Source organism: Halichoerus grypus, chromosome 4 (assembly GCF_964656455.1).
Source record: "Halichoerus grypus chromosome 4, mHalGry1.hap1.1, whole genome shotgun sequence".
Classification (NCBI taxonomy): domain Eukaryota; kingdom Metazoa; phylum Chordata; class Mammalia; order Carnivora; family Phocidae; genus Halichoerus; species Halichoerus grypus.
In genome coordinates this window covers 189,607,732-189,620,715 of record NC_135715.1, presented here as the reverse complement: position 1 = coordinate 189,620,715, position 12,984 = coordinate 189,607,732, and the positions used below count along the sequence as shown (strand labels likewise).

At 53.6% G+C, this 12,984-nt stretch overlaps 1 protein-coding gene across 4 annotated transcripts; it reads right to left on the bottom strand.

Annotated features, from left to right (window-relative positions):
- Positions 1 to 1,009: 1,009 nt before the first annotated feature.
- ACKR3 (atypical chemokine receptor 3) lies at positions 1,010 to 12,710 on the bottom strand. Of its 4 annotated transcripts, XM_036065461.2 has the most exons (3): positions 12,601 to 12,693; positions 7,038 to 7,152; positions 1,010 to 2,931 (listed from the first exon to the last, which is right to left on the bottom strand). In XM_036065461.2, the coding sequence occupies exon 3, from the start codon at positions 2,903 to 2,905 to the stop codon at positions 1,817 to 1,819; it is 1,089 nt and encodes a 362-aa protein (XP_035921354.1). In that variant the 5' UTR covers positions 2,906 to 2,931; positions 7,038 to 7,152; positions 12,601 to 12,693; the 3' UTR covers positions 1,010 to 1,816. The 4 variants fall into 4 exon arrangements, with proteins under 4 accessions (XP_035921354.1, XP_035921353.1, XP_035921352.2 ...); XM_036065460.2 differs by lacking the exon at positions 7,038 to 7,152 and having other exon boundaries at positions 12,601 to 12,710; XM_036065459.2 differs by lacking the exons at positions 7,038 to 7,152; positions 12,601 to 12,693 and adding an exon at positions 11,902 to 12,060.
- Positions 12,711 to 12,984: the final 274 nt, after the last annotated feature.

Below are 12,984 nucleotides of genomic sequence, written 5' to 3'. Positions count from 1 at the left end.
ATCCAACCAGAACCCTGTTTGGAACAAGGCAAGGCACATATGCACCTGAGAACATGTGTGTGTATCAAGTAGATATTTAGAGTAATTTATAACCCTGGTTGGAAAACTCTCAGCCATAAGGAGTCATCCTGCAGCAGGCTCAGTCTATGGGCCCTGGGGGGCTGTCGGGGCCGGGGGGCGAGGTGCATGACGACTTTCCAATATGGTAGCAGCCCCCAAGCTCATAGGTGAGAGCGGAGCTCCTGGCCGGGGTCCATCCTTGTGTTGGCAAATAGCTCCCTGTGCAAATCAGTCCCATCAAAGGTGGAGGCGGTAAGGGCAGCTTTGGGGAGCTGGTCCTTCCCCCCTGCCCGCCCAGATGCATCTGCCTGCTAAGGCCTCCACCATTCTTTCTTGTGGACCCACAGAGCATTGGTGAGGGCACAGCAGAACTGGCCATTCTGACCGTGCTCTTTGAAGCCACTCGTCAGGTGGATTTATTTGGTAATGCACAAGCTGACGATTCGCTCATTGCTTGGCCTCAAGAAGACGGTCACTGATTGGTGTTATTTTTTAAATGAAGAGTTTGTCCTGTACACAGGAAGAGAAACAGGACTTAAACCACAGAACCTTAGCAGAGAAGTGTCAAGGGGCTGTGACGTGCGGCCCTGGGGGCACATGGGGGTACACATAATGATGTGAGTCCTGGGTCCTGAACAGCTCTGGGCCAACAGCAGCCAAGAACCTTCTAGCACCAGCGTGGCCTTGAAAGCCACACCTACCAGCCATCTCTTCTTCCGCAAATACGTTGCATGACATTTTCTTAAAAAACCAAAACGCTCAATACGCTCGAATGTTTTTCCTTTTATGTCATTGCATCCAAGTTAACCCCTTGGGTTTTGCCTTTATGGTAGCGCTCTTTCCTTAAGCATATTAGGTCAAACTGACATGCGGGATAGATTTGTACTGTTATTATCATGCACGCCACCTGAATGCCAAACATACTTTCTAACATGGACACTCGGATGCCTTTTCAGGAAAAACAAATCTTTATTTAAAAAAAAAAATAATAACTTACAAAATTGAGAGAACTCTCCGAAACGAGACTGTTCATTCTGTGCACAGCATTGCAGCCTGGAACAGTTTTGCTCCATTTTGCTTCTTTTTAATGTCACTTTACAAAACTATGAATATCACAAACTGCTTTACAGAGTTATTCCTGTTCCATATCCCATGCCGGTACAGAGCACCACACAGATACAAAACTATCGTAAATAAAACACTTCAGCCAGGCCTGGCATAGATTTATAGATTTATAGATTTATATATATATATATATATATAATTTCAAAACAGCTAACAATTAATGTCATCCTTAGTCAAAACTGAAACCAAACTAGCTTTAAAACTACAACACTCTGAATATATGTCAGCGTCTTAGCTCCCATACAATATTTAAAATATATTTAAACTTTCAAATACATTTATAAGGTACACCGATAATGAGAAAATAAAAGTCTTAAGATTTAAATACAAATCACCATATAAAACCTCCAGGGAACACAGAACGTCCTATTGTACAGAAGCGCAGGCTAGCCTGCCCCGCAGCGGGCTTGGACACACGATGGGCTGTGGACGCATCGGGACGCACAGCCTCGCACAAGACCCACCACCACGGCCCGAGAAAGAGGGGAAGGGTGCTCGGCGGCCCCCGCTCCCCTCTCCACGCTACTCCGGCCTCAAACCCCGAAGCCACCTTGCTTTACTCTTGGGAACGACGCAAGCCAGTGCCGTGGAGAAAGCAAGCAGACTTGTCCCGGAGACCCCGCGAGGCGCGTCACTTGGTGTTCTGCTCCAAGGCGGAGTACTCTGTTTCCGACACCCTGGAAGCATCGATGAGCTTGGTGAGACCTGTCTTGGCCGAGTACTTAAAGATGAAGGCCTTCATCAGCTCGTACCTGTAGTTACGACTGATGAAGCTGTAGAGCACGGGGTTGACACAACAGTGCACCAGCGACAGGCACTGCGTGACGTGCAGAGCCGTGAAGAGGAAGTTCTCCAGCTGGCAGGTGAAGGGGATGTAGTGGAGGATGGAGAAGATGTCCAGGAGCACCACCACATGGTAGGGGAGCCAGCACACAAGGAAGACCACCACATAGGAGAAGATGATTTTGCGACTGCTCTGCTTCTCCTGGTCGCTGGATGCGGCGATGGCTCGGGCCAGCAGGCAGTAAAAGACGGCGATGATGCAAAAGGGGATGGCGAAGCCCAAGACCACAGAGATCAGCTCCATGCTGATGAGCCACTCCTTGACGCTGTGCTCGGGGTAGAAGGAGCGGCAGTAGGTCTCGTTGTTGGACGCCGACGTGACAGTCTTCAGGTAGTAGGTGTCGGGCAGGGACACGCAGAAGGCCAGCAGCCACACCAGCGCGCAGACGGCGCGGCGGACCACCTTCTTCCTGCGGCTCGAGGTGCCGGCGAAGTAGGCGATGGAGAGGTAGCGGTCCACGCTCATGCACGTGAGGAAGAAGATGCTGCCGAACAGGTTGATGGAGAAGATGAGGTGGGTGATCTTGCACGTGAGCTCTCCCATGGGCCACTGGTTATGCTGCACGAGGCTGACCACCCAGACGGGGATGGTGACCACCACCCACAGGTCGGCGATGGCCAGGTTGAGGATGTAGCAGTGCGTGTCGTAGCCGGTGGTCTTGGCCTGGACGTTCACCCAGACCACCACGGAGTTGGCGATCATGCCGGTCACAAAGATGAAGATGTAAATGAAGGACAGCGTGTACAGGAGCACGCTCTTGTTGGGCATGTTGGGACACAGCACCGTGTCGACGACGAGGCAGTCGCTGCCGTTGCATGGCCAGCTGATGTCGGAGAAGTTCCCTGGTTCCGAGTAGTCGAAGAGGTGCAGATCCATGGCGCTGCGGGCAGCGAGCTGACGGCCTGCGCAAAAATCAAACAGAAAGGATGCAATGGAAAAGTGGCTTCGTTAGGAAACACCGGAGTGCCGGTCAAGACGCTTTTCCGGCGCTCCACACGCTCGGCGGTGTCTTCCCAAAGAAAGGAGAAAAGGAAAAGCGTAGCAGAGCTCCACACAACGACATAAAACGGGCCCGGCATCCAGGTTCGCATGGTGCCTAATCGAGAAACAGGGACTGCTGTGTTCTCCAGACATCACCAGCCTGGCTGTGCCCACGGTGTGAGAGCGGCGTGGTCCGGGGGCCCAAGAAACGTCTGACAGCCACAGCGACGCTGACGGCTCGCTCGATCCTAGCAGAGGACAGTGGAGCCATTTTCCCCATGTCCCAAAGAACGGCAGAGTCCATCTGTTCCTGGCACTGCTGTATGATAAGTATCCTGCCCTGGTGTCTTAATGAGAGTGCTTGAGATCCCCTCCCACGTGTGCACCAAAAATGGGACTCAGTGCACTTTACCTTCCTGCCAAATGTGTGTGGAAACCTGGGTCTTGGGCCACCTTCAGTTCTCATTCATGAAGACCAGAGGTGTGCAATGCCCTGCAGCTTGATTGCACCCCAAACCTGCAGACCCTGGGTTTGCCGTGGGGTTTTCAACGAAGGGCAGCCACCCAGCTGTCTGGAGCTGTGGGCCACTGCCTAGGTTCCCCTTCTTACAACTTGTGCCAAGCACAGAAGTCACCACCTGCTGCACTTCTGGGGGAGGGGGTGGCAATCGTCTCAACTGTCTTTCCTGCTGACCTAACATGAGGCCAACACTCTGAACTGTCACCAATATCCAGAGAGAATTCAGCTCCAAAGTACCACTGTGCCAAGGAATGATCATTTCTCCCCAAACGCCCCAGCTAGGAGAGCTGTCTTCTACTGGGGCCCCATCCACTCGAGGGCCCTGAAGTCCCTGCAGGACACGGCCCTGGGTCGGCAGCCCACTGGGTGACCCTGGGAACAAGGGCGCCCCGCTAGGAGTGATCTCATATGCAAAGGTGGTTTTCCTTCCTTCTCACGGGTCATAGGTAATGACTGATCCCAAGTCAAGCTTCTGTGCCAGGTTCATCCAAAGTGGACCCCAGGTCACATAGGAGGATGGGCAACCCTGCTCCACCTACGCTAACAGTATGAGGACACATAGCTGGGAAGAGCACCCATCCCGAGACCAGACCTTCCTGGGTGGGAATCCTGATTCTTTCCTCACTGCTGTTTAACTTGACTCGCTAACCTGTCTTCAGCTGCATTCTCAGGACACCAGCACCATCTTACAGAGGCACCCAAGAACCAAAGGGCCCAATCCAGAATCTAGCCCATAGCAGATGCTCTGTAAATCTCCACCCCCACCCTCCCATCCCTTTGGCAAAAAGCACAGCCCCCCTTAATTCTTGCTCCACATTTGAAATGACCTCTTAACTGCCTAAGTAATACACGTCCCTGCCTGGAGGGAGATGCAGGGGAGAGCAGGGACGGGCAGTTTGATAGGTTTACCTTCAGAACAGAATCCCTGACGAGTGAGACATTCTGCTGCCTCCCAGAACTGGCTCCCTAGCCTCAAAACTCACAGCAGGTGACCTAATCCTAAATCTTAGTTAATGGAGACCACCTGCAGGCTTCTGGGCAGTTCTTCTCTATGTGTTTGAAGTGGCCATCGGTCCCTGTCCCGGTGACCTAAGCAGGTCCCTGTGTCCCCGCTGCTGAGGGGAGAAGCCCAGGCCTCCCAGCTGCAGGGCCCAGAGCCGGGAAGCCGGTGGTCCTCGGAGCACCCCACCAGGAGGATCCCCACGCCCTGTGACCACCAACTTGGGCCAGACCAGACAGACACACAAGCACAGGAAGCACCCGGGGAGACTCACCACGATCACGTTTAGGACAAAGAAACTCCTCACATTATGAGACTTTGGACCGCCCCGTCCTAAGAGGCAGCTTAAGGACCCCCAAAGGACGTGGGCACAAGGGGCAGCAGAGGACACTTGGAGGAGCCAGGGCTCCCTGACCCACTGGACTGGCCTCGGGGTGGCGTGCTTTGAAGCTACGATTTCCACCTCCCCCTGGCCACTAACCTGCCCAGGGCTGACCCTCCCCTTCCCATCCCTCGAAGCCCCCAATTCCAGAAGAGAACAAAGCAGGGATTTCACGGTTCTAATGTGGTGACCCCTTTTTTCTCCCATTTCCTTAAAATGAAGCACACCTGCAGCGTGGCCTAGTTTATGAAGTGCTTTCGCCTCATGACCTCACCTGACCCCGGAGGCCCTGCAGAGCGGAGGAGCTCGCTGGAGGGCAGGCCGCAGCCCCACAGCTGGGCAGAGGTGGGCCTGGGCCAGGCGGGGCTCCCTCCTCAGTCCGCACCGGTGCAGCCCTGCAAGGCCTCGGCACACACAGCCACAGAGCCCGGGGTCCGGGCCGTCCACGGGACCGTCCACGGGACCGTCCACAGGCCGAAAAGGAAGGAATGAGCCCCAGCCCTGGTTAGCCTGACTGGGTCTAAGCACCCCCAGCTCTTTGCTCACCACAAGGAGTCAGTGAGCGAGCTCGGGCCTCCAGTACGATTCAGCGGACAGGCGCTGGGCACTGTTCAGCGTGGACAGCCAGACCCACGCAGGCACGGGGGTCTATGAGAAGTCACCTGCCTCTCACACCCTGCCCTTCTGGAAATTACCAGGTCAAGGTGTCCGGATCCACCCTCTGGGGCTGCCAACCATCGCTAATCCCAGAGCTCCAGCCATGGTGGGGGAGGGCTCGGGCCCCATCGTTGGTTTTCCCCTCTGCCCTCTGGGCAATGAGGACCTGATTTAGCGATCACCGGTCCTCTGAGCCAGAAGCGTTACCTGTTCGCGGGCCACGGCTCCCCTCAGCTGTCCTCTCCCTTGCCTTCGGGGGGCACAGTGAGACTCTGCCAGCCGGGCTGAAGGGGAGAACGGAGGCTTCGAGGCTCCTAGCTCGAGCGTGAAAGCCAGCTGGCCCCCCGTCACTGATCTCCCACCACCCATCAGCCCAGGAGCTGAAGCCCGAGGTCCGTGCCCTGACCACCCCCTCCCCCAGGGGGACCCCCAGTGACCCCCTCCCAGGGCGGACGGCCTTAGTGATCAAGAGAAGGAAGGAGGCACAGAGAGGAAATGAAACAAATTGTAGTCCTCAAACTCCCTGCAAATCCAAACGGGGGACTAAGGAGGGAACTACGACTCACAACAGCTCAGCCCTGTCCTTTCGGTATTTTACATGCATTTGGTTTTGGAAGCAATCCAGGGCCACTTCCAGAAAAGAATATGATTTGACAAAGACAATCTGCACCGTACGTCCCATGTGGTCTGCAGCAAAGGCCCGTCTGCCCGAGCGAGTGTCCAGGGGGGCTGGGGCAGGGACGTCCACTCGATGCCTTCCCAGCGACGGTGTGTGGCCACCACAGGAGAGCGGAATCTTCCTCAAGTGACACCCTCAGAGTCACCAATATGGAGAACTATGGAGTGTCTACCCAGGCCCCTGGATTCCAAAGGCCTGGCGACAAAGCTCCTAGCAGGCCATAGGAAACCTCCCTTCCTGTCCCGGTGGAGGGAGGGGGCCGCCTAATGGACCACAGGGGCCACTTTAACTCCCTGAGTGTCCCGCACCAGAATCCCAGCTGCCTTCCTGCAAGAGCAGATCGCCTCAGCTGGTACACAGAGAGCCGACGGCATTCTGCGTCCTTCGGGAAGGATCCACGCTCCTGTCTAAGCGGTCAGGCCTCTGGGCCAGTGTGCTGGTCTGTGCATGCTGGGAAGCAGCAGTGGTCTGACCCGGGCCTGCAGGAGACCACCCTTCCCACTGGGACCAGCCACTCTCTCCAGGGATAAACCGGCAACTCCATTGCCGCCAGCCCGGGGCCAGAGCTTGGGAAAAACTTCCAGAGTCACCCCTGAACACTGCCTGCCTCCCTGAGGGCTCGGAGCCTCCCCCAGGGCAGGCGGGAGGATGAGACCCACTCACAACCAAGTGGTAAGGCATGTGCGTAAAGGGTCCTGACAAAAGGAAAAAAAAAAAAAACAGGGCTTTGAATTTTCTACAGCTTTTTGATTTTACAAGTTCACACGTTTTTCCTCTCGAAAGACTCACGTGTCCCCAGCTGTACATGCGTGTACTAAAGCACTCTTCATTAGCAAAAAGCTGGAGACAACCCAGACGTCCATCGGGAGAGGAATGGTTTGATAAAGTAGCGCGTATCCACCACCTGAAATACAATGGAGCTGTGAGGAGACACAGGGGGTCTGCTTTTGTGGAGCACGGAAGTTACAGCGCAGCTGAATACACGGACGTAAAAACCAGAGCAGAAAGTGCACGCAGCTTTATGTGTAAACACACGCGCACGAAGGCAGAGAAAAAAGACCAGCGGGAAGGATAAAGCTTTGGGCGGCCAGGGTAGGGTGGGGGCACAAAGGGGGCTTTGTAGATTTTACTCCATAAACTTCTGTACGATTTGAAATGTGAAGACATCAAGAATTAGGTAGATTCCGATGGAGGGATGTTTCACAGAACATTAGCGGTTCAAGTTCCATTGTCCTAGAGCCCAGAGACCCGACTGAGGGCAGAGAGCTGGGCTTGCCCCCGTCCGCTCCCTTCTACCTCGCGCTCCCTGTGCTTTCTCTGACTCTCCTCTCTACAGCGGCCACGTGCTCTTGACCTTGTCCCACACCCGCGCGCAGGGAGCATCCCCCTTCCGCCGGGACAGGAAGGGAAGTTTCCTATGGCCTGCAGAGGACCCAGCATCTGGCCCATCCTCCCCACCGGCCTGGGGTCTGCAAAGGGACTCATCCACCACCCCCAGCCCCAGTGGCAGAAGGTTCCTCCTGGTCAATGTGAGGACTTTCCTAGGAGATGTGCCTCCCACTTCTCAGGCTCCTTATTCATCAACCTAGTATCCCCCGCAACAGGTGAACTATGGCAAGTGGCCCAGGGCATGTTGCTGCCTCCAAATGGTGGCCTGAGCTCACCCAGGGAGCTGGCGGTCAAGCCAGAATTAGACGTCCCCAAGGGTGGTCTGCACGGGGTGGCAGTCGGCCTGCAGAAAACAGGCCCTCTCTCTGGCCCAAAGTCAGTCCCTCCGCGGCGGAGCCTGCCACGTGTTCGGGCTCCTGGTTGCTGTTCCCCGCAACGGCCTTCAGCGTGTTGGCAAATCCCCACTGCAGACCGGGAAGATTCTTCCTGACCAACCCCTTAGCCGCTCCTATCCCAGTTGACCGTCTGTTTCTCCCGCCTCGTCCCCCACCCAGGCCACACAGCTGTATGCTGTGTCACTCCACGTTCTTCCCGCCCAAGCCCCGCAGCCTCGGATACCACACCCAGCACGAGGCGGGTTTTCGGTGCGCCCACGGTCAGAAGTCAGTAGTGATAAATCAGGCTCACCAAGACCAGGGGTCTGAGGCCATCCCTGGGAACAGGAGTCCACAAGAGGCTTTTCTGAACCCCTCATCAAGTGGAGACAAACATCAGCCGTTTCAAGCCCCCAAACGTTTGTGGAGCCTCCTCTGTGAAAGGGCACTGCTCTGGGCCTAACAGACCGGAATCACCATGCCCCGTCCCCCAAGAACTCGCCCGCCAAACAAGAAGGGCAAGAAGGCAGCAGGGTGGTGGTGGGTGGCCCCCAGAGCTGGAAGGTGAGGGATTCCCAAGCCAGTGGTTTAGGAAAAATGTAGGGGTGAGATGATCAATGATATGGCATGAGGAGGGTCACTGAATCTAGCTGAGCCCAAGCTCCCCATGAAGGAAAGCTGGCTGGCGACCAGGGTCAGGAGCAAGGGTGCGGGCAGTGGGGGAGTCGGGCTGGGCCTGCCCATGCAGGAGCCACAGAGATTTTGAGCAAGGGTGCGGCTTGCAGCAGATGGTTCTTGGGGGCGCAGGTGACACAAGCCACGTCGAAGGCCGGCAGTGGGGTGCTCTGGGGACAGGGTGCAAACAGGCTGGAGGAAGGTGCTCCCGCCCAGTCCCCGGTGGTGCAGGTAAGATTACCCCGGCCAGGCCGGGGCTGGGCACCAGCTGGGACAGTGAGGGGCCCTCTGGCCCTCGGGCTCTTTAGGACCTCTGCCTCCAGGTGACATTTTTTATCAGCTTTCTGCAATTTGGGATCTGGGTCCTCCCAGCAGGAAATTTCACAGAGCAATTCTGTGCTATTCAGACTGGATCACCTCGTTCGGCCTCTCACTTCCGTGCACCTGCGGACCCAGGCCAGGCCAGGAGAAGAGACCCGCTTATCTGTGGCTCACAGTAGCTCTCTGCACTTCCCCAACTTCTCCAGAGGCTTCACCCAGGGGGAGCCACGCTCTGGCCTCCTTGCCAGAGTCCCACCCCTTCGACGCTAGCTGGCATGCGGTTCAGGTGAGGAGAACCCACACCACCTCTAAAAAATCGTCAGGCAATTGCACATCATTGGGGTCAGCGTTTTTTGTTTTTTGGGGATTTTTTTGTTTTTGCTGTTTGTTTTTGTTTTTGTTTTTACCGATGCTGCATTAAATCTACGGGGAGGTCCAGAAAAGCTTCAGCCCCGGCAGACTCCCTGCGGCCATCTGCTAGGGCTGACAGCAGATTGGGGAATGGTCTGTCCCCCAGTGCCAAGCAAACAGAAACAATGCTGTCTTGACTACAACTTATTTCACACAAGTAAGGAACTGGTCTAAATCATTAGAAAACTCAAAAAAATAATAAAGAGAGTCAAAGAGAAAAAAAAAACTCCCTATCCTGATTCAGACAGAGGCCACCTATTGCTGGGGTCCTCAAAAGACTTCCTGTTAACGCACGGGGTGGGGCATCCTCGCCCACTTTTGGGTATTTGGGGGAGAAAACGAACCCCACATCCAGAAACCCGATCTGGTCTATTGTGCTCAGCTGCCCATGGGGAAGCAGGGTTGTGCCCAGAAAGGCAGATCCAGAGACCCACGTCACAAAGGCTGCCGGCTGGGTTGGCCGGGTGTAACCAGAGCCCTTGTTCCCACCCAGCTCAGGACCTGGATGAGGCAGTGGGAGGTCAGCCAGGCTCTGGGCCAGACACAATAGGGTTCTCAGGAGAAGGCGACTCCATCTTGGCCTCTTCTCATAAAACTCAGTGATGATCCCCGCAAAGGTATCTGTTACCACAAGAAAATTCGAAGACGCGGGCTATCCGGACACACAGTCCTTTCGCTGTCCCTTAGCCAACAACGGTCCGAAGTCACCTGAGTCACTCAGTCCCTCCACTCTTCGAGCGCTTAGAACAAAACAGAGTCAGCTCCCAGACCTACCTGTGGCTCAGCAAAATGTTCACCATAAAAATATGCAATCCCCTCATTACTTTAACAAGGAAAGTACCTACTTTTTTTTTTTTCAATTCTAAATTAGTAGATCCTTAGGTTAAAAAAACATCAAATATTCCCTGCAGAAAACCATCAAGTATTCAAAATCAGATAATCCCCCTTTTTTCCCTTTTCTTTTTTTCTCTCCCTCTCTCTTTCTTCTTTTTTTTTTCTTGCTTGTTTGTTTTTACTTTAATAGGAAATGTGTGTCCTAGGGCTATAATGTTCTGGACTTGAAAAACACTTGACATGAGCCAGCCTTGGGTTTCTTTCTAAACTCTACCTGAGTGCGTGGAACTCAACTAGAAAGGCGTTCTAACACCGTTCTTGTTCCTAAAAGTAAAACGAAGTTCAAACCCTGTACTTTTTCGTTCCAAATTCCATTTGTGCCCGGCAAAAACCACTGAGAAAAATCTAAAGTCCTGATCTTGAAGGTTTTTCTCCTCCTCGGTTTACTCTTAGGGTTTCTAGAGTGACGGTCGGCCAATCTCAGGTCTGAGTAACTTCAGCCACTCCCTCAACGCCTCCCTGAAAACAGGAGCCCCTCTGCCTAGATGATCGCACAAAAAGCCACTGTTCCTGATTAAGTAGGTTTTTTTGTTTGGATTTTTTTTTTTCATCCAGAAAGCCTATACTCTGCCTGTTCTGGGTCTGATTAGAAACCATAATACCTTCTCAATTCTCCCAGGACTTGCTGTTAATAAGGGAAAAACTCACCTCCCAAATCCTGACTCAGTTAAGGCCCGGCAGCCTGCCTCGACTATACTCTCTGGAACTTTTTTAAAACTATGATTGCAATGCATGACCCCTTTTAAAAACTGGACAGGCAGCAAAATACAGGCATTTCTCAATTTTCTTTTGCTCTTCCGCACCCCCCCCCCCGGCACCCCCTACCCCCACCCCCCATCCCCGGGAGGCTGTTGTGCACACATTCAAGTGTTTATGGCAGAGACCTGGGGAAAAAGAGCAAATTGTTTCCAAGCTAGAGCTCCCCTGCGCAACTTTGCTTTAAAGAAAGGCTTTGCATCTGGGGAAGCTCCTGAGCTGATGGAAGAAGGACAGGCAGTTTATCCATTTAAAATCTATAAAAAATTAAGCACAGACCCCAGCAGCCTCCACTTTCTTTTCTAGGCAAGCCTATTTGATCTCCACATTTTCCTGGAATAAATAAAAGGACACAAAGGCAGCATCTGAGCTTAAAAAGAAAAGAAAAAGTTACCACATTGAAACTTTGCAGAATGAAGTTTCAGGGGATGTCAGAGCACCAAATACCTTCAAAGAGCTGTAAACCATGTCAGGGGGCCCTCTTCCACTTTTGGAAAACCTAATGATCCTGTTGTGAGCAAGTGAATGGAGAGAAAGAGAGAGAGAAGAGAAGAGAGAAAGGAAAAAAGAGAGACAGAAAAGAAGGAGGGAGGGAGGGAGGGAGGGAGACAGCTAGTCTGACTTTTACAACTTCTCATTCTCCCTGGAAGTTACAAGTCTTGGCTAACCACCCACCCCTGACCTCACTCCAAAGCTCTGTCAGTCAGCCCTTCAATCTTCATGCATGCTAACGATACTGAACAAAAGTCATACTTTACCTGAAGGGTATATTTAAATTACAAAATCCTAGACTTGTGTGTGTGCCTTTTTTTTCTAACTGAAGTTGGACTTACCTTCTAAGAGCACAATAAATACCCAAATTAGATTAGCAAGGATGCAATCAAAGTCATGGAGACTGAGCTGATTTAACATTCATTCTTACAGCTTCTGGGCTTACAGGAGCTGGTAATCCCCCAAAGCCCCGAATTCAAATACATTCTGGAATCACAAAGATTCACAGGGCAGTTTAGTGCCTCACTTAAGGATGCCCCTTAATAAAGGGCACATCTTCTGCAGTTACATATTTACTGGCAAGTCCCTCTACTTCCCGACTGATCTACCAGTCAAAAGGGTTAGCAGTGTTGCCAGGCTGTTCCCTATGCCAACTCTGAGCAAGCAGAATGGCCAGCCTGCATTCTTGCTAAGTTCTCCACTTACCCGAGCCTAAACGCCCACAGCAACAAATAAACACCAGATTCCTAAAGCCAACACACACACGGAGCGTCCCTTCCACGAGTGACTCAAGGAAACCTGCCCTTTTTACTTTCTGCAGCAGAAAGGTGAGCCCCCAAGTTAGCGGACAGGCTTTTTGCAAGGCAGCCATGCAGCATGCAGCCCGTGCTTTTCAGAAACCAGACCTGTAGACTCTCAGCAACCATCCCAGCGATTCAGAAAGAGTCCTTTGAAAAAGACCGCTTAGCTGAAGAACAGAAACCCTGCCCGCCGTCCTCCCCTTCTTTCCCAGGCAGGGCTGCGGAGAGCAGTTTCCTTACCTCCGGGCTGGGCTCGGGCTCAGGGCTTCCTGCGCGGCTTTGGCAGCGCTCACCGCCTCGGGGCTGAGCAGTTTGCAGGACTGAGCTCTCCGGCGGCGGACCTGCGTTATATACACTGCAGGAAGGCGCCTCTAGGTGGCAGCTCTGTAACCCGCATCTCCCTCCCTCCCGGCCCGCGCCCCCCCCACACACGTGCAGGCGCACACACACACACACACACACGCACACACACGCGCACACCCCTCTCGTAAACCCGGGCCTGCCTTTTCCCGCGCAGCCCTGCACCCCACAACGCACTCTCGGGAAACCCCAGCCGCCCTTGACTTGCAAAGTCTAATGAAGCCACAAGGTCCGGACCCCATGGGGGAACATGTGTCAGCAGAA

Bases quoted from the DNA above. Each gene is read 5' to 3' on its own strand.
- ACKR3 (XM_036065459.2), bottom strand. From the start codon at position 11,980: ATGTTAAATCAGCTCAGTCTCCATGACTTTGATTGCATCCTTGCTAAT. The intron at 2,932-11,901 runs GTAAGTCCAACT...ATTTTTGCGCAG, and splicing joins ATTTATTGTGCTCTTAGAAG to GCCGTCAGCTCGCTGCCCGC.